This window comes from Natator depressus, chromosome 25, assembly GCF_965152275.1.
Source record: "Natator depressus isolate rNatDep1 chromosome 25, rNatDep2.hap1, whole genome shotgun sequence".
Classification (NCBI taxonomy): Eukaryota; Metazoa; Chordata; order Testudines; family Cheloniidae; genus Natator; species Natator depressus.
The window spans coordinates 1,785,994-1,813,714 of record NC_134258.1 but is presented as its reverse complement, the minus strand read 5'-3'; the positions used below and the strand labels follow the sequence as shown (position 1 = coordinate 1,813,714).

Below are 27,721 nucleotides of genomic sequence, written 5' to 3'. Positions count from 1 at the left end.
AAACCTCTCTTTATAATGCGCATGATAATCAAGGTGGGTCATTCCAGCACTAATCCAGGTTTTCTCACCCGCCCCCCCACACCCCCCTCCAAAAACCACGCACACAAACTCACTCTCCTGCTGGCAATAGCTCATCTTACAATGTGCACAGCAATAATCCAAGTTTAACCAGAACGTCTTGGGGGGGGGTTTGTAGGAAAAAAACAAGGGGAGATAGGCTACCTTGCATAATGACTTAGCCACTCCCAGTCTCTATTCAAGCCCAAATTAATAGTATCCAATTTGCAAATGAATTCCAATTCAGCAGTTTCTCGCTGGAGTCTGGATTTGAAGTTTTTTTGCTTTAAGATAGCGACCCTCATGTCTGTGATTGTGTGACCAGAGAGATTGAAGTGTTCTCCGACTGGTTTATGAATGTTATAATTCTTAACGTCTGATTTGTGTCCATTTATTCTTTTACGTAGAGACTGTCCAGTTTGACCAATGTACATGGCAGAGGGGCATTGCTGGCACATGATGGCATATATCACATTGGTGGATGTGCAGGTGAACGAGCCTCTGATAGTGTGGCTGATGTTGTTAGGCCCTGTGATGGTGTCCCCTGAATAGATATGTGGGCACAGTTGGCAACGGGCTTTGTTGCAAGGATAGGTTGATAGGATAGAGAAAACCTGGATTTGTGCTGGAAATGGCCCTACTTGATGATCACTTTAGATAAGCTGTTACCAGCAGGAGAGTGGGGTGGGAGGAAGTTTTGTTTCATGGTCTCTGTGTGTATATAATGTCTTCTGCAGTTTCCACGATATGCTATGCATCCGATGAAGTGAGCTGTAGCTCACGAAAGCTCATGCTCAAATAAACTGGTTAGTCTCTAAGGTGCCACAAGTATTCCTTTTCTTTTTTCTTTTTACGAATATTTTTTTAGTGGACGAATTTCTGTTTGGGAAAGAAAAAAGCTTGCAAAGCTCTTGTTCAGGTCCTGTGTAAGCTCAAAATTGTGTCTTTTACCAACAGAAGTTAGTCCACTAAAGGATATTACCTCACCCACCCTGTCTCTAGAATAAGATAGAATTGTCCAGATACCATATTTGTAATGCGAGCCATCTTTAGGTATCTCAGTCTGAGTCTTAAAAAGCCTCTAACAATAAAGGGGGTGGATTTAACCTCAGATCGTCTTATGGGCTTTGTTACCTCTCTGCTTCACAGTAAAGATACACTGGTCTCAAAAGATTCCTTCACATCCCTTAGCCAAAGTTAGTCCTAATTGTTTTCATCCAATCCTTCAAATAGGTGCCCCATGTTATGATGTCAATTCAAGAGGTGGAAGCACTGAAGCTTCTGGGGCATATGTCCACATTAGCAGCACCAAAACCATGACATGCCATTAATTATTAAGATCACTTCCAAGTGCAGCACAGAGGAGTGCAGGAGCTTTGAGAACATGGATGACTCCAACTACTATTTGCGTCAAGACATTGCTTCATTACACCGGACTGACACAAAAACTTTAGTCCTGGACATAAGAGAAGAGGACTAAACTGAGAACAGCCTAAACACACAAATGTTGTTCAACCTTTAAGTAACACAACCTTTAAATAACACAATTATAATTCAGATTAGAAACTCTTTAGGGCAGGGATCATTCTCTTATTAAGTGTTTGTACCATGCCTAGCACAGTGCAATTCTGGTCCATGACTGGGGCTCATAGGTGCTACCACAATACAACTAACTAATAAAAATTGTTTAATAGTTCTAAGTTCAATGTCCTTGGGGGAAGGATCACACCAAAAACTAGTACAGTAACACTACATTTGAGGAGGGAAAGAAGGGAAATGTACTAAAAAAAGGTCCTTAAAGAAACCTGCGAAAAAATTAAGGTTCTTAGACTCAACATAAAGGATACTTAATCACCTCTCAAGCAAAGGTAATAAAATAAAATGATAAAATAGTTTCTTTCCCAGAAGTAACTAAGGAAGATGCTTCTACAATTAAGCATTTTTAAATCAGCAGGTGCAGATAACTTGCATTTAAGAGTTTTAAAAGACTAGACAACTGATGTTAATTTTTAATAAAAATGTTGTAAAACTGGAGAAACTTCAGGACTGTCAATATTTTTAAAACAGAAAACAGGATGACTGATAATTATGGGCCAATTAATCTGACAATGATTCCCAGCAAAATAATGAAATGACTTAAGGATTCTAACATTAAAGAATTAGAAGATCTAAGTATAACTAACACCAATCAATATGGTTTCATGAGAAACTATGTTGTCAGACAAACATGATATAGTTCTTTGACAAGATTACAAGTCTTGTTAAAATATCAGCCTGCCAAGGTGTGATACAATGACAACAGAAGTTGGTCCATTACCCTGGGACCAATACGGCTACAACAACAACACTTCATACACTTTCTCACTAGGTACTACTTTGTGGAACTAGAAACTTTACTTGATTAGTTGCAACACAGTTTTCCATATAGGTTATTACTTTGATCGTACTCTACTTGAGCAATTTTTAGATACACACACACACACACACACACAGAGAAATACACAGTGCATTATTATTTATTCACACATGCTAGGGCAAAGATATTTATTACTTTACAGTTGAAACAGTGCAACACTTTCCCCAGTGGAAATGCGTGTGACAGAATAGGCCTTAAATGGATTATTCTTCCTAACATACCTGAATCTTTGCGCCTGGTGATGAACTGGCCCTCCAAATCGTCTAGCTGGTGAATGATACAGCTGTGATAACAGTGCCACATTTTTGTTCTGGTTAGGATTGGCTGCAAACTTCACAGTAATGGGTTCAGAGGAACCTGGGGGTTTGTGACCATTGAAACTTGTAATTGCCTCTTCTGCTTCTGACCTTTTGTCAAACCGGATAAAAGCGACCCCTCTGGACAAACCTTTTAATCAAACAAAACAAAAAAAAATGCATTAAGGATAAGCTCAAAACAATTTTCCAAACGAAAAAACAAAAATTAAGTACTTCTAAGGTCATGGCTTTAAGTTCTACAGTTTTACTGGTGGTTCTTCAACAGGATGAAATCAAAACATTTAAAAATAATTACGAAATTAAACACAAATGAACACATTTACTTCAAATATATAATGATGATGGTGGAGCAAAACACATTTATAACATGTTAGTTCATAGTCCAAAAAATCAAAAACTGTACAATGTACAAGTGTTCTAGGAAACCCACTGTCAGCTGACATTAAATGAAAAATATTTCAGATCAACTAAAATGTTTTCAAAGGAGAAATGCAAAGTGACTATTGGGCTAAAAATCATTTTTTATTTTTGCTCAGTTTTGTTACTCAAAATATCAAGAGACCTAAAACTGAAACATAATTTCCAAACAGGAAATGAATGCATGCTGATGACACACACCATTTCACAGATTCAAAGGCCAGAAGAGACCATTGTGATTGTCTAGTCTGATCTGCTGAACACATGCCATAGAATTTCACCCAAATCAAGTGCATTAGCTGATCGCCATATTTGGGGTCGGGAAGGAATTTTCCTCCAGGGCAGATTGGCAGAGGCCATGAGGGTTTTTCACCTTCCTCTGCAGCATGGGGCACAGGTCACTTGCTGGAGGATTCTCTGCACCTTGAAGTCTTTAAATCATGATTTGAGGACCTCAATAGCTCAGACATAAGTTAGGGGTTTGTTAACAGGAGTTGGTGGGTGAGATTCTCTGGCCTGCATTGTGCAGGTCGTCAGACTAGATTATCCTTATTTGTGGTTAAGCTAGAGCATCTCTTAAGACATCCTATTGTGATTTAAAGACCTCAACTGATGTCAACTCCATCACACCCCCTCAGAAGTTTTTCCAATGGTTACTCTCTCAAAAGTTTGCACTTAATTTCTAATTAGATTTTGTCTACGTTCAACTTTCAGCCACTGGAGTTTGTTAGACCTTTGGCAGATAAAAGAGCCCTGTACTATCAGAAATCTTCTCCTAACACAGTAATAAACTGTGATCAAGTCATCTCTTAACCCTCATGTTGGTAAGCTACATTGAATGAGCTTCTTAAGTCTCTCACTTAAGGCAGGTTTGCCAGACTTAGAATCATTCTACTGGCTCTTCTCTGAACCTTCCCCCTCCCCGCCCCCCTTTTTTTTTAAATAAATGTGCACAGGTATAGTAACAATAAGAGTCTGAAACATTTATATAGCATTTATTATATGCAGACTGGAAAATGTTTTTTAAAAGGTGGGTATGCATTATCTCCATTTTACAGATGGAGGAAACGGAAGCGTAGAATGTTTAAGTGATGTAATCAAGGTAATGAAGCAAGTGAACGTGAGAGCTGGATGGAATCCACATCTCCTGCTTCCTAGTACAGTTATGGTTACATTATTCTACTTGATGCATTCAGAGCCTTTCTATTCAGGAGCTTTTGCCGCATTCATTGATGATTTTAAGTACATGGGACTGAAACAGAGCATGGCCCTTTCCTTAGTGCAGGGACTAAGGTAACACTGTGTAGCTCTGAAGTGCCTGAGTTAGGTATATGTTCTTGTTCTTTCCCGAGCGTAAAGACTCCACTTGGGTAGCACCAACAATGACACTAGCCTCTCCAGTCAGCTGTGAAGGAGCAGTGCCCTGAACATGTTATGTTACTCTATGATCTTCCATTTGGGGGGTTTCCTCGCACCTTCATGCATCTCATCTGGTACCAGTTATTGTCAAAAACAGGAGACTTGACCAGATGGACCACTAGTGAGATCTAATTTGGTTATGTTCCCACATACCCCCTGCACAAGCCAGAAAAGATATTCCTATGCTAGGGGAGGAAGAACACACTATATCCTCGCAAAGGGGGCCACAGCAGCTGCATCTCCTAGCTTCCAGCAGGCACTATACCACAGTCTGATGCACAGTCTCACTTCTCTTCTACTCTGTGCTGTGCTCCTTTAGTCCTCTCTCCTGCCCTACCTAAGTTAGCATTTGAAATAGATCACCTATAATTTACTTACTGTATAAAAGCAATTGGATTTTTATTATTTTTAATACATTGTTCAATTTCCCTTTTCCCTTCTCTTGTTTATCTTCATATTACATGCTTGTCTAATTCAGTTTGTAAACACTTCAGGTCAGGGCCTTATCTTTTAATCTCTAAAGACCATGTAAAGTTATGGCACTATATACAGGTTTGCTAAAATTAACATTGTCCATACTGTTCTATGGGACATAGGAGAAGAAACTACACAGGAAAATTAAAGAATTACATCCTAAGGGACAAGGTCTTCTCATGAGAAAGATTAAAAATTGGTTATGTGACAACCAAGTTTAATACACAGCTGTTGCTTAAAGTGCAGAAAAGTTATTAATGGGGCACTATAAGAGCCAGTTTTAAGACCAACACGACAACTGCAACATTTAACACAGCCATAATTGAAAAGGCTGGTCACTTCTAGGAGAAGCCCCTGTTTTCAAATACTCAACTTTGAGAAACTTTCACACACTGGAATGAAGTTTTCTAGGACTGGTCTCTATTTCAGGGGATGTCAGATTAAATAGTTTCACTGTCTTTGTTTACAAAGAGAACGAGTGCATGGGGGAACCTCCTCCATTATCAAAATGTGACTATTTTTGGACAGATCTTGCTCCAAGACAACTGGGAGCAGAAAGCTGGAATTTGGCAAGAGAATGAGGAGCATCCGACTGCTCTGATGAAAAATTATTTTGACTGGTCCAAGTTGAGGATCAGAAAACTACATTTTTGTACAATTGTTTAGCAAAGGTCTGCACGTGTAATTTTTACCCGTATTTTAAAAGGGAAGGAAGGCTGTGCTGCACATGGCATGGCTAACTTAGCTGTACAATCTGTACAAGATATTTCCTGCGACAGCTATACAGTTAATGTCATTTAGGGTTCAAACAGTGCACTTGGGTAATCTTTCATGAGTTGCCATCTCCAAAATTCAACCTAGATGAAGCTACTATAAGATGAGTGCAAAACTGGTTGGAAAACCATTCTGAGAGAGTAGTTATTAGTGGTTCACAGTCATGCTGGAAGGGCATAATGAGTGGGGTCCCGCAGGGATCAGTTCTGGGTCCAGTTCACCTCAATATCTTCATCAATGATTTAGATAATGGCATAAAGAGTACACTTATAAAGTTTGCAGACGATATCAAGCTGAGAGGGGTTGCAAGTGCTTTGGAGGATAGGATTAAAATTCAAAATGATCTGGACAAACTGGAGAAATGGTCTGAAGTAAATAAGATTAAATTCAATAAGGACAAATGCAAAGTACTCCACTTAGGAAGGAACAATCTGTTGCACACATACAAAATGGGAAATGACTGCCTAGGAAGGAGTACTGTGGAAAGGGATCTGGTGGCGATAGTGGATTACAAGCTAAATATTAGTCAACAGTGTAACTCTGTTGCAAAAAAAAAAAAAAGCAAACATCATTCTGGGATGTATTAGCAGGAGTGTTGTAAGCAAGATACGAGAAGTAATTCTTCTGCTCTACTCCATGCTGATTAGACCTCAACTGGAGTATTGTGTCCAGTTCTAGGCGCCACATTTCAGGAAAGATGTGGACAAACTGGAGGAAGTCCAGAGAAGAGCAACAAAAATTATTAAAGGTCTAGAAAACATGACCTACGAGGGAAGATTGAAAAAACTGGGTTTGTTTAGTCTGGAGAACAGAAGACTGAGAGGGGACATGATAACAGTTTTCAAGCATGTAAAAGGTTGTTACAAGGAGGAGGAAGAAAAATTGTTTCTTAATCTCTGAGGATAGGACAAGAAGCAAGGGACTTAAATTGCAGCAAGGGAGGTTTAGGTTGGACATTAGGAAAAACTTCTTAACTGTCAGAGTGGCTATGCACTGGAATAAATTGCCTAGGGAGGTTGTGGAATCTCCATCACTGGAGATTTTTAAGTGCAGGTTAGACAAACACCTGTCAGGAATGCTCTAGGTAATACTTAGTCCTGCCATGAGTGCAGGGAACTTAAGGTTGTGTGAGCAACCCTTAACTTTGGCCATTCCTGACCTGAGTGTTGAACTAAGCAACACTTATCATAGAAACATAGAATATTAGGGTTGGAAGAGACCTCAGGAGGTCATCTAGTCCGGCTCAAAGCAGGACCAACCCCAACTAAATCATCCCAGCCAGGGCTTTGTCAAGCCGGGCCTTAAAAACCTTTAACGATGGAGATTCCACCACCTCCCTAGGGAACCCATTCCAGGGCTTCACCACCCTCCTAGTGAAATAGTGTTTCCTAATATCCAACCTAGACCTCCCCCACTGCAACTTGAGATCATTGCTTCTTGTTGTGTCGTCTGCCATCACTGAGAACAGCCTAGCTCCATCCTCCTTGGAACCCCCCTTTGGGTAGTTAAGTCTGCAATCAAATCTCCCCTCACTCTTCTGCAGACCAAATAACCCCAGTTCCCTCAGCCTCTCCTCATAAGTCATGTGCCCCAGCCCCCTAATCATTTTCGCTGCCTTCCACTGGACTCTCTCCAATTTGTTCACATCCCTTCCGTGGGGGGGGAGCAAAATTGGACACATTTATCGTAACTTTCTCTCTTAAATCTCATTCAGTATATTCAGAAATGACAAAGAAAACAGTTAGCAAGTTTGTGAAGCTTGTTGCTCAAAGCTTTTGGTTAGCAGTAACTGGAAAGGACCTTGAGAAACTCCAGATATACGAAAGTGCAATGAGAAATTATGAAGATCAATTTCAAGTTGATTACATGTGTTTAATGAACAAGTTATCCTCTCACATAAAATGATAGCTATTATTTAGCAGTAAAATCCAGCCAATCTGTGAAAAGTGCTTTCTTGCTTCTCCTTGTCCAGCAGCTGGGGTCAGCAGTGCAGACTCACAGAGTGTGATTGGCACAACTTTTGCAAACCAGATGGCCACATCAGATGTTCTTGGGTTGAAACTGGAGTTTTCATTCTCTTAGGCAGGCTACCTGACACACCTGACAAGCCCCCATTGCCCAACAGAGGTACAGAGGTGAAGCAACATGCCTAAGGTCAGCTGCAGAACTGGGAATAGAACTCAGGGCTCTCGTATCCCAATCCTATACCCTCTCCACTGTACCATGCTGCCTCCCTTGTGAAAAAGTAAAGGTAACAAAATCTGCTTCAGGTTGCAAGCTGATCTTCTACAGTGATGAAGTACTGCATAATCAGATAGTTGTATTGTTCTATGTCAAGCACCAGGCATGGACAATTGGTGGGGGCAAGATACTGAATTTGGAAGACCAAAGATCTGATCTGGTATAGCAAATCCTGTGTTTTTAATACCATTCTCAATTTACAGAGAATAATCTACAAAATGGACTAAGTCATGTGTTTCAGAAAAGCCCCCAAAACAGGGATGTTTGCCATTCTAGTTCTATATTTCTGGGACATAGTGATCAATACCAAATTCAACAATTAGTTTCTGAACATATATAAAAATTACCTGGAAAATTAAAAGTTAATTTTAAGCACCAATAATCTTTGAAAGAATGAACATTTCTGTGTATCCTGTATAGTCAAGTTTTTAATATCTAACATCGCTGTGCATACCTGTAGTTTGATCCACAAGTACACGCGAGTTGATGATGCGGCCAAAGCGTGAAAACATGTCTTCTACATCTTTTTGTGTCATTGTCCTTGGTAGTCCACTAATATACAAGTTAGCATCTTTGATAACTTCAGAACTTGGACGAGCGTACGACACCTTCAAGAGAAATTTTTTTATGGTATGTGAAATTACATGAATGATTTGCTGTGTTATAAGACACCCACCTAAAATCCTTCTTTTGTAATATAGGCAATTTTCCTATAGTAGTTTCATAAAAGGAAAAAAAGATTGCCAGCATATAAAAAGCAAGCAACAAAAGTGTTTGTGTTTGATTTAAAAAAAAAAAAAAAAAAAAAAAAAAAAAGAAGAAGAAGATACACAATCCTCTTCACTATTCGACTCTACTGACAATGAAACCAAGGCCCTGTCTACACTGGGAAGTTTCTGCACAGTAAAGCAGCTTTCTGCACTGTAACTCCCAAAGTGTACACATTGCCAAGCCACTTAGTGCGCAGAAACTGCACAGTTGGAGCGCTTAAAAAAAACAAGCACTCCAACAAGAGGCGAAGATCTTTCTGCACCGGAGACAGCACTGCGGTGCCACTGTAGACACCATGGTTGATTACAATGCTGCGACTGGCCTCCGGGAGGTGTCCCACAATGCCTGTTCTCACCTCTCTCGTCATCAGTTTGAACTCTACTGCCCTCAGGTGACCAACCCTCATCCCCACCCCATAAATTCTTCTGGTCTTAGCGCATCTTTCCAAGTGGCCATGCCTGCTCCATGCACCAGGGGATCCCCCACTTGGTGCAATGCTGAGCTGCTGGACCCCATCAGCATTTGGGGAGAAAAGGCTGTCCAGACCCAGCTGTGCTCCACTCGTAGGAATTATGATACCTATGGACAGATTTCACGATGTATGACAGAAAGAGGACATGACCGGGACACGTTGCAGTGTAGGGTAAAAGTGAAGGAGTTGCAGAATGCCTACCATAAGGCGCAGAAGGCAAACCGCCGCTCCAGTGCTGCCCCCACAAGCTGCCAGTTCTACAAAGAGCTGGACGCGATACTCGGCAGTGACTCCACCTCCACTGTGAAGACCATTGTGGATACTTCAGTGGGTCATGTGCCAGTTGAGAGTGGACTGAGCCAGGAGGAGGAAATCTTGGACAAGGACATGGAGGGGGACCCAGAAGTAGAGGATGACTAGGAGGCTAGAGATGCATGCAGCCAGGAGCTCTTTTCTACCCTGGAGGAGGCTAGCCAGTCACAACTGTCAGACTGGCAAAGCACAAACAGGAGAGGAGGCCCTTGGTAAGTGGATCTGATTATGGGAATCGCTGAAGCGAGTTGTTGGGGGCAGGAGGGTTGCAGTAAGCAGGCTTGTCTCCCACCGCATGCCTAGTCTGAGCTGCGGAACAGCCTGTTGATTGACTCCCTCACTTCATGGGAATCTGCCTCAGATCTTCAGGAAACTCTTGTGGAGATACTGGGCAATCCACTGCCACAGGTTCTTCGGCAAAGCTGCTTTGTTTCTTGCCCCATTAATGGTCACTTTCCCACGCTCTGTGCCGTCACGGGGGGGGGGGGGGAGTGGGGACCACTGCTGCACACAGGCTAGCTGCATAGGCGCCAGGGAGGAAGCCGCAGGCTTGGAGAAGACCCTCCCTTGATTCCCTGCTCACCCTCAGCAGCGAGATATCTTCCATAATGATCACATCCTGTGGAAAGTGTGGGGACAGGAATGATTATCAGGCCCCCCCCTACAGTGCTGGCTCTCCAAGAGCCATATGCCCAGAATACAGCAGGGTCCAGGAAGAGTGATTTACCCTGCCCCTGCGGCTACTCACCATTCTGGGAGTCTTGTGGCTTGGCTTGTGTGTGCTTGCCTTGGGTCAGCCAGTTAGTGACAGGTGTGTGAGTGTACTGGCTGTGTTTTAAATCACTGAATTAGTGTTGTCTGTGTTGAAAACAATACTGTTTCTGTAAAATGTTCCGTTTAAAGTTCACGAAGATGACCTTGGGAGCCTAGCCTCCCTCTTTGTTATTGGCGGCTGAACGGCTGCACAGAATTAGAAAGCAGCCAAGAAGAACTAAGGAAGATTTTCTGCGTGATGTTATGATGCACTCCACCGCTAAGAAACAGGAATTGAAGGAGTGGTGAGAGAGCAAGAAGAGGGACCAAAAGGAGAACACAGCACGCCAGAATGAAGCCACGGAGCGGCTCTGAAACATTATGGAGCACCAAGCAGACATGCTCCAGGCAATACTAGCTCTGCAAACCGAGCAACTCTGCACGCGCCCGCCCTCCCCTGCAGCTGCTGTCGCAAATCGCTTTCCCATGCACTCCCCAGACATCGCCAACACACTCTTATCAACCTCCTCGCTCAAGTCTATACCCGCAGCATTCCACTCCTTCCCCTCACAGTCCAGCACTGTGGACTCCCACTACGCACAGCACTCAAACACCCATCCCTCTGCACTTTGGCCCTGCTGAAGTATAGCACCTACTTCATTGTACTCCAAAGGAGAAGGCTGGATATGATCCCTGGACATACACAAATCTTTAGCTGTCCCGGGATGCCTCCTCCCCCTGGGACCTTCCCTTCCCCCATCCCCCTCACTCCTAATTTTTGTTTGTTTGACTCTTCTTTTAATAAAATAATTGTGATGGTTTTAAAGCAATCTTTATTCTATTAACTGAAAGCAAAAAGAGCACTGCAAAGCAACATACAATTATGTTAAACCCCCTTATTGCATCATGTGCATTAGTCACCTCCTAGCATTAAAAGCATTACAAGCACTGCAATCTTGAGCATAGCAACAAACATTAGTGGCTTTCAGCTTCAAATTGCTGCCTCAAGACATCCCTGATCCTTATGGCCCTGCACTGTGCCTCTCTAATAGCCCTAGTCTCTGGTTGTTCAATCTCAGCTTCCAGGTGCTGAGCCTCTGTGGTACAACCCTCAGTGAAGTTTTCACCGTTCCCTTCACAAATATTCTGGAGCTGTGATAAATTAAGCGGTGGGGGGGAGGGGGAGGAGCTCCCTTTTATGAACACCCAGCCAACCAGTTAGCTATTGAGTTCCTCTTGGTGGCTGTTCTCTGCTTGCTTTACCTGTAAAGGGTTAACAAAGTCCCCCAAGTAAAGGAAAGGGAGTGGGCACTTGACCAAAAGAGCCAATGGGAAGGCTAGAACTTTTTAAAAATGGGAAAAAAGCTTTCCCTTTGTCTCTCTGGTTGTTCTCTCTTGGCTGAAGAGACAGGGACAGCAGGAATGCTGTGTAAAGTTTGAACCATGTATGAAAAATCTTCCATACCTACAAGGATTCATTGGGACAGGGAATGTTTAGATAGATGCGATCAGGTTTATTTCTCTATTTTGGGTTGTGGATTTCCTCTGTGCTAAGCTCAGATATTTTTGTTTTCTTTTGTAACGTTAAGCTGGCCCCCAGGGAGCCATTCCTGGTGTTTAACCCCTTTCCAGTTGCTTTATAAAAATCAAGCAATAGTCTGATTTTCCAGATGTGTTTCCTTTCTTCTTTTTTAATAAAATTTACCTCTCTTAAAAAACCTGATTGAAAAACATATGCACAGACCTTACCTTTTAAGACACAAAACCAATTAGCTGGTGGCAACAGCTGGATTTCCCTTTTGTTTGTTTTCTCTCTCAGCTTTCCCAAGGGAGGGATGGAAAAGCCAAGGGGCCTTAGGGAAAACTTCAAGTGAGTTTTTCCAGGATTTGCAAGAGGCAGTTTTTCACTTGGGTGGTGGCAGTGTTTACTGAGCACAGTGTTTACAGAGCAAAGCTGTAACCTTGGGAGTTTAATACAAGCATGGGGTGACAGGTATTAATTTTTAGAACCCTTGCGGGCCCCTACCTTCTGCGCTCGAAGTGCTAGAATGGGGAATCAGCCTTGACAGAAGCGTACGGCACACGGCTATAAGCATAGGAATATTGTCATTGGTCAGGTACAGCTTCCCATAGAGGCAGCGCCAGCGGGCTTTTAAATGGCCAAAAGCACACTCCACAGTCATTCTGCACTTGCTCAGCCTGTTGTTGAACCGCTCCTTGCTGCTGTCAAGTTGCCCCATGTATGGCTTCATAAGCCACAGCATTAAGGGTGGGTGGGGTCTCCAAGGATCACAATGGGCATTTTGACCTCCCCTACAGTGATTGTCTGGTCTGGGAAGAAAGTCCCTGCTTGCAGCTTCCTGAACAGGCCAGTGTTCCAAAAGATGCGTGCGTGATCCACAAAAGCGCCTGGAGAACCATTGAGAAATACCCCTTGCGATTAAAGTACTCGGTGGCTGGGCAGTCTGGTGCCAGAATTGGAATATGCGTGCCATCTATCGCCCCTCCGCAGTTAGGGAAGTCCATTTGCGCAAAGCCATCCACAATGTCATGCACGTTATCCAGAGTCACCATCTTTCAGAGCAGGATGCGATTAATGGCCCTGCACACTTCAGTCAACATGAGTCCAATGGTAGACTTTCCCACTCCGAACTGATTAGCGACCAATCAGTAGCAGTCTGGAGTAGTCAGCTGCCACAGTGTGATTGCCACGCACTTCTCCAATGGGAGGGAAGCTCTCATTGTTGTGTCCTTGTGCTGCAGGGCTGGGGCGAGCTCATCACACAGTCCCATGAATGTGGCTTTCCTCATCCGAAAGTTCTCCAGCCACTGCTCATCACCCCAGATGTGCATGATGATGTGATCCTACCATTCAGTGCTGGTTTCCCAAGCATAAAAACGGCATTCCACTGTGGTCAGCACCTCCGCGAATACCACAAGCAATCTCATGCCATAGCTATTATGCGTGGTGAAATCAATGTCGCACTCCTCTTGCCTTTGTAGTTTAAGGAATAACTCTCCTGCCACTCATGATGTGCTGGTCAGAGCAAGCAGCATACTGCTCAGCAGTGCGGGATCCATTCCTGCAGCCCAAATAGGCAGGGCGTGCAGTACACAAAACATTGAAAGATAGTGTCGAATGTGGACGGAAGCACAGGGATTGCTGGGATGCGAAGCAATGCATCACAGGTCACTGGTACGGGACCCAGGATGCCCCACAACCCCCTCTACCTTCCCACAAGTCTTAGTAGCAGAAAAGAAAGAGGTGCTCTGTGGGATAGCTGCCCAGAGTGCACCGCTCCAAATACTGACGCAAGTGTGAACATGCTACTGCGCAGGCAGCTGACAGTGTGAGCACTCTCTGAGCGGCGCTGTAACTGCCGGCGCTGTAACTTTGCCAGTGTAGACGTGCCCCTAAGTGGCATCATTACTCTGATGAGCCAACTACAGGCCCAGCATTGATCCTGCCAACTGACATAAATACACTGAGCAGCCCCGATGTGAGCTTTGCTTCGTGTATCATATCTGTTATTTTGTAATAATTTCAGTGCCTACTAAGAACCAGTAACTATATTCAAGCACAGAACATACCAATTGAAGAACTCATGACATCAATACAGGCTTTTAGTACCTGAGTTAGGGACAGTTAACCAACAAAAATACACCTTTTATCCTTCTTCAAGCCTTCTAGTACAGAAAAAGAAAGTTACAAGCAAATATTTCAGCTGATCTGAGAGTCTATCCTTTTCAGGACAATGGTATATATACATTGTGCATGTCTTTCCTTTGTTTTAAGGCAGAGCTCATTGAGTACCTGAGATTCACATGAGTTCAATCCAAAAGCCAGGCAACAATCTGGAATAATCTTACCTACTGTGCACAGACACCACAGTCGTCACCATATGGCATTGAGATAGAACCCATGACCTGCCAGTAATTATGTACACCAGGGGTATGTAAAGTGGCACCTAGATACTATAGTGATGGGTGCTCTAAAAATGGAGAGAGAGAGAGAGAGAAAGAGAGAGAATCTTTGAAAATAAAGCTATTACAAAAGCTGAGGTGTTTGACAGCTCATTCCACTGCACGGTTCCCCTATAAACACCCTGTTCCCAGTTTCTGATGCTCTCTGATGCACAGCATTCACTCAAGAAAAGCAAATGACAAAACAAATATTTATCTGAGCATGGAATCTAAAACATCTCAGACTTATAAGAACTTCTTCCAATGTAAGTTACCAATATAATTGACAAATAGATTTGCAAAACAAATGGGCATGATTTGAGCTGCCTACTTGGGGTGGCTATTGTGCTTTAGAGTGCTATCATCAAAGAGACAGATACTTTGGGAACTCCGAGAAAAAAGTGCTGAATACTTGGCAATCCACACTTAATTCAGGGGCAGCTGCTGGGCGTCCAGCATTTATGAAAATCAGTCCAAAAGCCCTCAAAGCAGTTTTAAGACAGTAATGAAACAACAAAATGCTAATTAGAAGTTTTCAAAATAATTTATCTCACCAGCTAAGCTTTTCAAACATTTTCTTACATCAAAAGAAGCACTGCTTTAAGTTATGCAAGATGCTAAACCAACATCCATTCTTGAGCTTTTAATCTTGCAAGGCATATAGAAGTCGAAAAGGAATTGGGGAGACAACTTACTAGGAGAATGCATTAAAGTTTTAGAAGACAGAGTTCCAGTTAATTGTTCTTTATGTATAAGTTACACTTTTACAATATTAAGCTTTAAAATGCATGCTCGTTACCTTGATTGTTTTTGACTGAAGTCTCAGGCCATTCAGTGTGTTTATTGCTCTTTCAGCATCTTTAGCACTCACATAGTTCACAAAGCCATAGCCTAAGCTGTGTCCTGCATGAAAGAACATTTTTTTACATTAATCCTGATAAATAAAAAGGTGTCACTGGTGAAATAAAAGTAAAAAAGTATTTGGTCTATAGATGACAAAACTTCACTTAAATCATACAAAAACTTACGAGCTTTTCCAACAACTCCAGGTTAAGTTACTCAGGCCTGTCACATATCATGTGGGGTGTCTGATGTAATGCTCACCCATTTGTCACTTCAGACATGTGTGTCCTTGAGGCTAGTGCATCTCAGATGGCAAATGGAGAGCCTCAACAATACATTCAAGTCTGAAACAATGACTCAGGTACCCTGTTTCATCTGCAATCATAATCAGCAACTATTTTGTCACCTGGAACAGATCCTGACATGCAACATTTTCTGATTTCACTTCTTATCTTCTCCCCTCTACCCTTCAACAGGGTGCTTCAAAATCTGTGAGAGAACAGTTAAACTTCATGCAAAAACAAATGAACCAAGTGCTAAACTAAGTTTATAAATATACAAAGTTTAAAAAAAAAAAAAAAGTAGCAAGTGAGAACGTTTGGCAAATGACCGTGCACCAGAAAAGTCACAAGATTATCCATTTCCCTGCTGCTGCAGCAACTCAATCCTCCATTCCTGGAGGCAAGAGTAGAGAAAGAGGGCTATCTTTCACACCACTCTTATTATTTCGTTAAATTTGTCATGCTCTGTATGTAAGGGTGGAGAAAACCTTAGGTCCAAGTTGGTTCATGCCCTGTCTCTTAAAACAAAAACAGCCGTACTTCTCTGCAGGTGTATTACTGGATGTTCATGTCCATCCTTTTCTTAAATTATTCTTCACTCCCTCTTAAGTGTTTGAGAATAAAAATTCAATCTTTAAATCATCTCAGACAGTTACTCTGAAGAAATGTTTCAGACTAGCAGCTGTGTTAGTCTGTATTCGCAAAAAGAAAAGGAGTACTTGCCACTGAATGCATCCGATGAAGTGAGCTGTAGCTCACGAAAGTTTATGCTCAAATAAATCTGCTAGTCTCTAAGGTGCCACAAGTCCTCCTTTTCTTTCTGAAGAAATGAATTCTCAGACAAACATTCTTTCTCCAATTTCCCCAAATGCCAGCTCCCAGCTGAAGTACCAAGTACCAAGCCCACTTTAGGGTGCAATGTACTTGTGGTTAGGGACTGCCACCAGATATATAACACTGTAGTGGGGCATCTGCCCCACTACTGGAGAACAGGGGTTAAAAGCAGCCAAGCTAACCTGATTGGGGAAGCAGCCACAGCTGTGGCCTGCTCAATTAGGGCCCAGCTGGTCCTGATAAGAGGGCTGTGGGCAAGAAGCTGGAGGAGTCTCACTCTAGCCCTGGAGTGGGATGGGCTAGCTGCCTGAGAGGAAGGTACCTGAAGCAGAGCAGTATTGGGGCAGGGCAAGAGGAGCTAGGGAGCTCCAGCCTGGTAACACCCCAGGCTGCAGGCCTTGTTGAAGGCCTACGAAGAGGTACTGGGGCCTCAGAGGTGCAGCCTGGGAATAGGCAGAGGCAGCTGGTCCTAACCCCTTGCCAATGATGAGTGGCTATTACAGACTGCTGTCTGCACCAGTGAGCGGGAGCTAGATGATGACTGGCAGTAGCCACTGAGGCAAGGCGAGTTTAGAGGGTTGGGGGTTCCCCTGGGATGGGAGACCCAGAGAGTGGGGGTACTGCTGGGGCAGAACCCTCAGGTAAAGGGGCACCGGAATCCAGGAGGGACACGGGGCCTGAGGCAGGCGAGACACCAGCCTGCAGAGGGCGCTCTGGGCTGGACAAGAGCTAATCCCCAAGACGACCAGCAGGAAGCACCACGCTGGTAAGTCGTCTCCTCGCTACAAACAAATTTTAAATTTTCTCAAATAATTTGACCTAAATACACTGACTCTCCCTCAACAAAAACTCCCCCATTCCCTTCTCAGACTCCCTCTCCCTGTTTCACAGTCAGAGCTGTGGGCTGTAATTAAGGACAACTAGGAAGAGACTGTGTTATTTTATCTGACAGTCTTGAAGCTCTGCTTTGGTGGAAACAGTTTGGTTTGAGGTCACTGGGGAGAAGACATGGCTAAGAAAGTTGCCCCAGAGGACCTTCTTCCGAATCCGTCATTTTTGGCATGTGGGCTGGTTCCAAAGTAGCCATCACCAGGCAAAGAGGGAGCTCTGTACTGTCCCAAGGTGAGATCCCCTCCAGGACCCATGTATTATAGGAAAATTAAACCCTCTAGTATTGTTTCAAAGTTGAATACACCAAAAGAATGCCATCTTTCTAGTACCTGCTCTGGACAATCTATGGATAATAGCAGTGGACTCTAATCATCAATCCTCTCAAAAGTACCAGTACATCCACACAAGGATGCATGAGATGAACTAACAGCAATATCAAAGAACAGAAGGAATCTCGAGGGCTATAATGATTCAGTGATTATGAGGAGTGCTGGGAGTAACTATGTATGATATGGGGCTAAATGTAATATACAACTACAGCACTGGAGGATACAAAGATTTACAGTGGACCTGTGACAGACAAAGCAGACAAGAGGACAGATGTTTTTAAATTTATATGGTGTGGCTATACAGATGACAAAAAAATACCTCTTGACTTCCACTATAGCATGTGCAAAGTCCTGATCAATGGATTCAGTCTGATTGCAGATAGACTGGTTAATGCAGACTGACTTCATCTGATTGCTGATGAGACTCTCTCTAATTTGGAGGTAACGTCTGGTTACTTTACAGATAAAAGTCAGAGGCAGACTGAAGTCTCCATATCTGAGACAGGGTCTGGGAAGAGATAAATACTAGGTTCTCTCTCTGGTTGAGTTTTGGTCTGTATCATGCACTGGTAGAACTTCATGCCACAACCTGTTATTTGGGTCTCGGTCCTTCCTGACCGGTACAGACCACCGGAGAGATAGGAAAGGCACACAACTGGATCCTTCACAACTGGAGCATGCTAACACCTCCTTTGAAGAGCAGAGTGTTTAATGCTCTATAGGAAGCATGTTTTCAGCTTCTGTCCAGAAACCCACCTCAAAGCAGACTATCAACTAGTACCTAATCTCTTACCTTTAGCAGAGATTATGGAAAAGGTTACAGTAAAACTAATTTCTCAGTATCTGGAGCTCCCTGCACCTTGCTGATCAGGGTTCCAACCTAGGTACAGAGATTGGACTTCTGGTGTTGGTTAGCAATCTTCTCTGGGCAAAGGATAAAAATCCGTAATCCTTGTTATCAACTCTGCCTTCAGTACCACAGATCATGAAGTGTTATGGCAAGTCAACAGGGCTGCTCTTTAATGGCTGTGTTACTTTTTGTGGCAAGATCCTGAGGGCTCTTTCATGTGAAGTACCGCAAAGTTCTATGATGTCAATCAATGAGCATGCTAAATGAGTGGCAAAGTAATATGGCCCTAAATATTTCAATATATTGATGATAGATTTTTTGCCATTTCCTACAGCTCAGAGTGTGAAGTTGAGCATCTTCCCTAGCTCTGGACAAGATTGGCTATGGATGAGAATGAGCTGGATGAGACCTATTACAGATAAAAATGGAATGATTATAGTGAGTTAAGGGAGGCAATTGGAAGGGGTGGCTTATGTCAGATCCTCTGAAGGTGTCTGGACATAACTGGTAGTAAAATTAAAAAATTAAGGGTCTGGTTAAAATTTCCAACTGCTGCTAGATGCTCAAACAAGAGCAGTGACCAAGACACCCTTTTCCTACCACTGGCAATGTCTCAGATGAAGTCTTTGCCACTATAATCTATGCCTTTGTCACCTTTAGATTGGACTTCTGCAATGTGCTATATACATAGGTTACATCTTAAATCATTCACAAGCTAAAGCTAGTGCAGAATGTTGCAACTCGTTTGTTAAATGGAATATCTTGCTGCATGTACATGATGACAGTGCTCCAGGACCTATCCCTTGGCTCCCAGTTGCTGATTTTGAGTTTTAATGCCATAAATGGGTTGGGATCATCCAACATAAAACACACTTCTTTCCTTGTGCAATCCTGCAGTAGTTGTGATCAGCAGAGGCATATGAACTAGAGCTCCCTGGGTACAGAAAAGGGAGCTGTTCACGGACCACCCGCTTTGAGGGGAGCGAATTACAATGTCAGAAACCATCTCCTAGTTCTAAACAGCCCAACTTAACTGACCTTTAGGGCATGCTGGAAAGTATACTTTGAGCAGGCATTTGGGGAGAGCTGAAGTGATTAGGGAAAGTGTTTATTTAGGGGCAAGGAGAGGGATGGGGGACAATTTATTTAATTTATAATATGTCTGCAGGTTGGTGATAGTATGTATGATATGGGGGAGGGGAGAATGACTAGAACGGAGAATACACTACTGTATTGATTTTGTAATGGTTTTCATAGTCTATTTGTAGTTGATGGAAAGGATAACAAGACTCTGGATAGACCATCTTGTGTGTATAATTAAATCCAAATACATTAAAATTAAATAAAAAGCAAAAGCAAATATGCCCTTTCTTCAGCTGAATCATTAGCCAAGCAGAGCATGCATAAGTTACAATTTTAGATAAAGTATTACACTCACAGACAACACACAGAATATCTTTTTTGTTGTTGTATTCATAACAAACTCTTTCATAAAGTGTCTTTCCTTTTGCGACATACAACTTCATTCCCTTCTACCCTAGGTATGCTGTCTAGGTACCTGTTTCTCTCCTCCCCCTCTTCACCCCCTGCTCTTCCTTGGATGCACTGCTTGAGTTACTACATTCCTTCTCCCTTTTATATTTCTCTCCTGCTGCTGGTAGAAACTCCAGTCCCACAGGTGGCTCCAACAGGGGAATGGGGCTTGTGTTAGTTTTTCCTCTTATGTAGCAGAGGTCCCTAATAGAGGCATCTAGCTCAGATCCTTCTCTGCCCTCCTCCTCTCCATTTGCTTTTTAATGTCTCCTGGCTTCTCTCTTCAATGAGCAGCCTAGAAGTAAAGAGACAGTAGGACTTGTGACTAACCAGTTCTTGCCAGAGCATTTGCCCAATAGTTCACGGGCTAGTTTGGGAACAGGTGATACAGAAGTCTGGTAGTGATGCTTCCTTTAAATTAACAACATGTTAATGTCAAGTTTCAGAGTAACAGCCGTGTTAATCTGTATCCACAAAAAGAAAAGGAGTACTTGTGGCACCCTAGAGACTAACAAATTTATCTGAGCATAAGCTTTCGTGAGCTACAGCTCACTTCATCGGATGCTTATGCTCAAATAAATTTGTTAGTCTCTAGGGTGCCACAAGTACTCCTTTTCTTTTTGCAAATGTTAATGTGTGTGCTACATTAGTCATGAGTCCCTAACCAGAGAGAGCTCAACAGTGATGGATTTGTAGCTACCATTCGCTCTTCACCATGGGCCTCACGGGGTACATCCACACTGCAATAAGAGACTGGGGGCATGGCCGCGACTGGCCCAGGTCAGATGACTCAGGCTGTGGGGCCATAAATTGCAGTGCAGACGTCTGGGCTTGGGCTGGAGTCTGAGCTCCGAGACCCTGTGATGGGGGAGGGTCTCAGGGCCCAGACATCTAGGCTGCATTTTTTAGCTCCACAAGCGCAAGTCCTCTGACCCAGGCTCAGAGACTTAGTGCCGTGGGTTTTTTATTACAGTGTAGACATACCCCTAGTGGTTACAAGTTCTGCTGACAAGCATCTAACCAGCAGGAGTACTAAGGGGCAGGACTCTCAGCTCCTCCTCCCTGTTATCTGCTCTTCTTGCCTCAAGTGAACCTTAAGAAATATGACACTAAAGGCAATATTTGGGGGTTATAATTAATTATAATTAAACAGGTTATACAAATAGGACTTACAATAGGTGCAGAGGAAGAAAATGTAAAATTTGTTCTATTTGACCAAACCATAAGCAATAGAAAAAAAACCCAACACAATTTGCGCAGAAGAGTCTGCCCAATGCCTACTCATTGTTTCAACCACTACAGCTTCATGTAGGACACAGGCAAAAATAAATGCTGCCCACACTTGCCAACACACCCTGGTAGAACCAGAACCATAGATATTAAGGTCAGAAGGGACCATTATGATCTAGCTGAAAGCCAGCAACTAGAAGCTATATACTCTTTACTTCACCCATCAACTGGTATTAATAGTTCACTGCATTTTGTAACCCTTAGCACTGGGCAAGGTCTCAGCCCCCTACCTTGGTAAGGAACCGTACTTGTGTCCCAAACAATTGATCAAGAAAGAATACCTGAGGGCCAAAGCAGTTGCACAAGGTCACTTCCGACAGAGCCAGGAATAGAAAGCAGGTCTCTAGGATGACGGGACTAAGGAGACGCAGACACTCTCTGAATAAATATGCCAAATCTGTGCGCTTTGGTATGCTGTATGTAAAAGGGAATTACTCACCTATAACTTTCAAAAAGTGCTTTAACAAAACACAGCATGCAGGAGACCTAACTCTCAGTCTCCAGCTCTAACCAGAATCAAGAATGTGGGCCGAGGAATTCTGATACCTTGTATTCTACTGCTAGCAGACAGATGTACAAGATAAAATATTTGTTGTTTCAGAGTTTTTTTAAACCTACAAGTTTCCATACCAAGGAACATTAACAGGGTTGCATAGTGAAGCTCTCTAAAAAGTTAAATACTAAAATTAAGTTAACCTATGCAACGTTACTTATGCTTTCTTGAGTATATGCATTACCATATCATATTTAGGTATTTAAGACACTGTTCCCACAAGCAAAATTATTCCATAATTGCCCATTATAGGGATTCTAACTGCTTCTCTTGAACCATATGGTATTGGCCACTGTCAGACAGAAAAACAGAATAGACAGACCATTTATTCTGATCCAGTATGGCAATTCCTACATTTCTGAATATCAATTTCAATGAACAAACTCCCCAGAAATGACCATGTGCAAAACCATTAGCTTCATTGGGGGCGGGGAGGAGGATACTTAAGAATTTGTTCATCCCTTGGTGGTTCTGGCCAGGTGTGAAAAGCCTAAACACTGCCTTTTCAGTCTCTACTGCATTTAGAAACAGCAGCACTGAAGTGCTTCATTCAGAGACTCCTCCAGAACTCAAGATCATCTTTAACTGGCCCAGTCTCCCAGTACCCTCAGGTTAGGCATTAGAGTTCAAGGCTTTTCTAGAAAGCTGTTTCATACAGGTAACTTTAATAAAGTTAACTTGATAGAAACAATAGCTTCTGGACAAACAGGAAACAAAATATGTAATTTATATCAGTTTTTCCTGTCAACTTGGTAAAGAAGTGTTCACATATATGTGGCGGGAAAAGGATGTGGATAGACAAGTTAGTCCAGGGAATGGGATTTGACTTGGGGAAAGAATCAGCAATCTTGATTTGTAGCATAATAAAATTAAAATTTAAGTTTTTAACATACTTTAAGACTAGAGTGGTTATAAAACCTATTAAAGTTGGGTGGGAACAGGTTTTGAAGAAATTGCAGTCAAAGAGGTGAGAAATATATTATACGCTTAGTGAACATATCCAATTATTAGACTATAGGCAATTCATAACAACCAAATATTTCAATATGGTTACATATTTGGCTGAGTGTAAGGCCTTGCTTTGCTCAACTCAATGGCATTTCGCTGTTTGTAACGTGATAACTTTTGAAAACTGCACTGGCTCAATTCCAAAATGTCAGGGAACGTTCCAGGTATCAATGTGCAGAATCTTACCAATTTTGTCAAAAGTCAGAGAAGCCTGATTTCCACTGATCTAATTGTTAGGATTATTCAGGCTCTCGATACAAGGGTGAGGTCAATGCCCTGAGGGGTTAAGGTGAGATATTTGGGCTCGAGAACTCTCTGCAGCACCAAATGGGCATTCTATGGGCTTAATTTAAGTGAAAATCACACTTGCTGGAAGCCTCTCACATATTCACCCACTGGGCCCCTCACCTCCACTCCAGCCAGGTCTGCCCCCAGCTGTGACATTCACCTTGGGGCAGGAGCTGGCCCTCAGGGGGTTGAGGATCCAGCTGGGTATACAGCTCCACCTACATAAACTTTAAGTATGCAACCCTCTAGATATTACCAAAATGATTCTTTAGGGCTTCCGAGTAAAAAATGAAAAAGTGAACAATGAATCTTATATTAGTAGCCGCTGGACAACTGGCTGGACCCATGGAAAAGAAGCCCTTGAGGAATTCCACCATGATTTCAACAATTTCCATCCCACCATCAACCTCAGCCTGGTCCAGTCCACACATGAGATCCACTTCCTGGACACTACAGTGCTAATAAACGATGGTCACATCAACACCACCCTATACCGGAAACCTACTGACCGCTATTCCTACCTACATGCCTCCAGCTTTCACCCTGACCACACCACACGATCCATTGTCTACAGCCAAGCTCTGCGATACAACCGCATTTGCTCCAACCCCTCAGACAGAGACAAACACCTACAAGATCTCTATCAAGCATTCTTACAACTACAATACCCACCTGCGGAAGTGAAGAAACAGATTGATAGAGCCAGAAGAGTTCCCAGAAGTCACCTACTACAGGACAGGCCTAACAAAGAAAATAACAGAACGCCACTAGCCGTCACCTTCAGCCCCCAACTAAAACCCCTCCAACGCATTATTAAGGATCTACAACCTATCCTGAAGGATGACCCAACACTCTCACAAATCTTGGGAGAAAGGCCAGTCCTTGCCTACAGACAGCCCCCCAACCTGAAGCGAATACTCACCAACAACCACATACCACACAACAGAACCACTAACCCAGGAACCTATCCTTGCAACAAAGCCCGTTGCCAACTGTGCCCACATATCTATTCAGGGAACACCATCACAGGGCCTAACAACATCAGCCACACTATCAGAGGCTCGTTCACCTGCACATCCACCAATGTGATATATGCCATCATGTGCCAGCAATGCCCCTCTGCCATGTACATTGGTCAAACTGGACAGTCTCTACGTAAAAGAATAAATGGACACAAATCAGATGTTAAGAATTATAACATTCATAAACCAGTCGGAGAACACTTCAATCTCTCTGGTCACGCAATCACAGACATGAGGGTCGCTATCTTAAAGCAAAAAAACTTCAAATCCAGACTCCAGCGAGAAACTGCTGAATTGGAATTCATTTGCAAATTGGATACTATTAATTTGGGCTTGAATAGAGACTGGGAGTGGCTAAGTCATTATGCAAGGTAGCCTATCTCCCTTGTTTTTTTCCTACAAACCCCCCCCCCCCCCCCCCAAGACGTTCTGGTTAAACTTGGATTATTGCTGTGCACATTGTAAGATGAGCTATTGCCAGCAGGAGAGTGAGTTTGTGTGTGTGGTTTTTGGAGGGGGGGTGTGTGTGTGTGGGGGGGGGGGTGGTGGTGAGAAAACCTGGATTAGTGCTGGAAATGACCCACCTTGATTATCATGCGCATTATAAAGAGAGGTTTCAAAGAGGGATGGGCTATTACCAGCAGGAGAGTGAGTTTGTATGTGTGTCTGTGTGGGGGGGGGGGGGGGGGAAGAGTGAGAAAAACCTTGATTTGTGCTGGAAATGGCCTTCCTTGATGATCACTTGATGATCACTTTAGATAAGCTGTTAGCAGCAGGACGGTGGGGTGGGAAGAAGTTTTGTTTCATGGTCTCTGTGTGTATATAATGTCTTCTGCAGTTTCCACGATATGCTATGCATCCGATGAAGTGAGCTGTAGCTCACGAAAGCTCATGCTCAAATAAACTGGTTAGTCTCTAAGGTGCCACAAGTACTCCTTTTCTTTTTTCTTTTTTCAATGGAGAGGGAAATTTTTTTTGAAAATTAGTAGGGCTGTCAAATTATTTAAAAATAGTCACAATTAAATGCAATTTTAATTGCACTGTTAAATAATAATAGGGTACCGATTTACATTTATTATAAATATTTTGGATGTTTTTGTACATTTTCAAATATACTGATTTCAAATACAACAGAATACAAAGTATACAGTGCTCACTTAATATTTTTGATCTTTTTTTAAGTCTACAAATATTTGTAAACAAAATAGTATTTTTAATTCACATCATTCAAGTACTGGAGTGCAATCTCTATCGGAAAATTGCAACTTACAAATGTAGAATTTTGTACATAACTGCACTCCAAAAAAAAAGTTTACAACTTTAGAGCCTACAAGTGCATGCAGTCCTACTTCTTGTTCAGCTAATCACTAAGACAAACAAGTTTGTTTACATTCATGGGAGATAATGCTGCCCACTTCTTATTTACGTCACCTGGAAGCGAGAACATGCGTTCACATGGCACTATTGTAGCCAGCCTTGCAAGGTATTTACATGCCAAATATGCTAAATATTCGTATGCTTCCATGTTGACGGGTGCTGCTTGATAATACCCAAAGCAGTGATTAAATAGTGACTTTTTTTTAATCTAGTCAATTTGTTTTACATTAATCCCTTGCATTAACTGCGATTAATTTGACAGCTCTAAAATTATGTGTTGCTGTAACTGAAGGGTTAACTCATCAAGTACATACCTATACAACAATATACACAAAGTAACATACTTAAATATTTGGTTAGAATTGGATACTCTGGAAACTACAATCACCTGCAAATGATTGAGCATTTACAATTGTTTCTGAATATCTTTAAATACATTCACTTGCTTTGATTTGCTAATATAAATAGAAACAGATTAGGAGGTTACTGATCATAGAATCATAGACTATCAGGGTTGGAAGGGACCTCAGGAGGTCATCTAGTCCAACCCCCTGCTCAAAGCAGGACCAATCCCCAACTAAATCATCCCAGCCAGGGCTTTGTCAAGCCTGACCTTAAAAATATCTAAGGAAGGAGATTCCACCACCTCCCTAGGTAATGCATTCCACTGTTTCACCACCCTCCTAGTGAAAAAGTTTTTCCTAATGTCCAACCTGAACCTCCCTCACTGCAACTTGAGACCATTACTCCTCGTTCTGTCATCTGCTACTACTGAGAACAGTCTAGATCCATCCTCTTTGGAACCCCCTTTCAGGTAGCTGAAAGCAGCTATCAAATCCCCCCTCATTCTTCTCTTCTGCAGACTAAACAATCCCTGTTCCCTTAGCTTCTCCTCATAAGTCGTGTTCCAGTCCCTTAATCATTTTTGTTGCCCTCCACTGGACTCTTTCCAATTTTTCTACATCCTTCTTGCAGCATAGGGCCCAAAACTGGACACAGTACTCCAGATGAGGCCTCACCAATGTCGAATAGAGGGAAATGATCACCTCCCTCGATCTGCTGGCAATGCCCCTACATATACATCCCAAAATGCCACTGGCCTTCTTGGCAACAAGGGCACACTGTTGACTCATATCCAACTTCTCGTCCACTGTAACCCATAGGTCCTTTTCTGCAGAACTGCTGCCAAGCCATTCGGTCCCTAGTCTGTAGCGGTGCATGGGATTCTTCCGTCCTAAGTGCAGGACTCTGCACTTGTCCTTGTTGAACCTCATCAGATTTCTTTTGGCCCAATCCTCTAAGTTGTCTAGGGCCCTCTGTATCCTATCCCTACCCTCCAACGTATCTACCTCTCCTCCCAGTTTAGTGTCATTTGCAAACTTGCTGAGGGTGCAATCCACACCATCCTCCAAATCATTAATGAAGATATTGAACAAAACCAGCCCGAGGACCGACTCTTGGGGCACTCCACTTGATACCGGCTGCCAACTAGACATGGAGCCATTGATCACTACCCATTTAGCCTGACAATCTAGCCAACTTTCTATCCAACTTATAGTTCATTCATCCAGCCCATACTTCTTTAACTTGCTGGCAAGAATACTGTGGGAGACCGTGTCAAAAGCTTTGCTAAAGTTAAGGAACAACATGTCCACCGCTTTCCCCTCATCCACAGAGCCAGTTATCTCGTCATAGAAGGCAATTAGATTAGTCAGGCATGACTTGCCCTTGGTGAATCCATGCTGACTGTTCCTGATCACTTTCCTCTCCTCTAAGTGCTTCAGAATTGATCCCTTGAGGACCTGCTCCATGATTTTTCCAGGGACTGAGGTGAGGCTGACTGGCCTGTAGTTCCCAGGATCCTCCTCCTTCCCTTTTTTAAAGATGGGCACTACAGTGGCCTTTTTCCAGTCGTCCGGGACTTCTCCTGATCGCCAGGAGTTTTCAAAGATAATGGCCAATGGCTCTGCAATCACATCCGCCAATTCCTTTAGCACTCTCGGATGCAGCGCATCCAGCCCCATGGACTTGTGCTCGTCCAGCTTTTCTAAATAGTCCCGAACCACTTCTTTCTCCACAGAGGGCTGGTCACCTCCCCGTGCTGTGCTGCACAGTGCAGTAGTCTGGGAGCTGACCTTGTTCGTGAAGACAGAGGCAAAAAAAGCCTTTTTTATTAGCTTTTTCCACATCCTCTGTCACTAGGTTGCCTCCCTCATTCGGTAAGGGGCCCACGCTT

General features: G+C 42.9%; 1 protein-coding gene across 2 annotated transcripts in view; it reads right to left on the bottom strand.

Moving 5' to 3' along the window:
- ELAVL1 (ELAV like RNA binding protein 1) overlaps positions 1 to 27,721 on the bottom strand; it is a 157,746-nt gene that overhangs the window by 62,049 nt on the left and 67,976 nt on the right. For both annotated transcript variants that reach the window (XM_074939645.1, XM_074939644.1), the window contains exons 3-5: positions 15,186 to 15,289; positions 8,570 to 8,723; positions 2,695 to 2,920 (exon numbers count right to left, since the gene is read on the bottom strand). In XM_074939645.1, the coding sequence (XP_074795746.1) occupies positions 2,695 to 2,920; positions 8,570 to 8,723; positions 15,186 to 15,289 (484 nt within the window). The remainder of the gene's footprint in view (positions 1 to 2,694; positions 2,921 to 8,569; positions 8,724 to 15,185; positions 15,290 to 27,721) is intronic.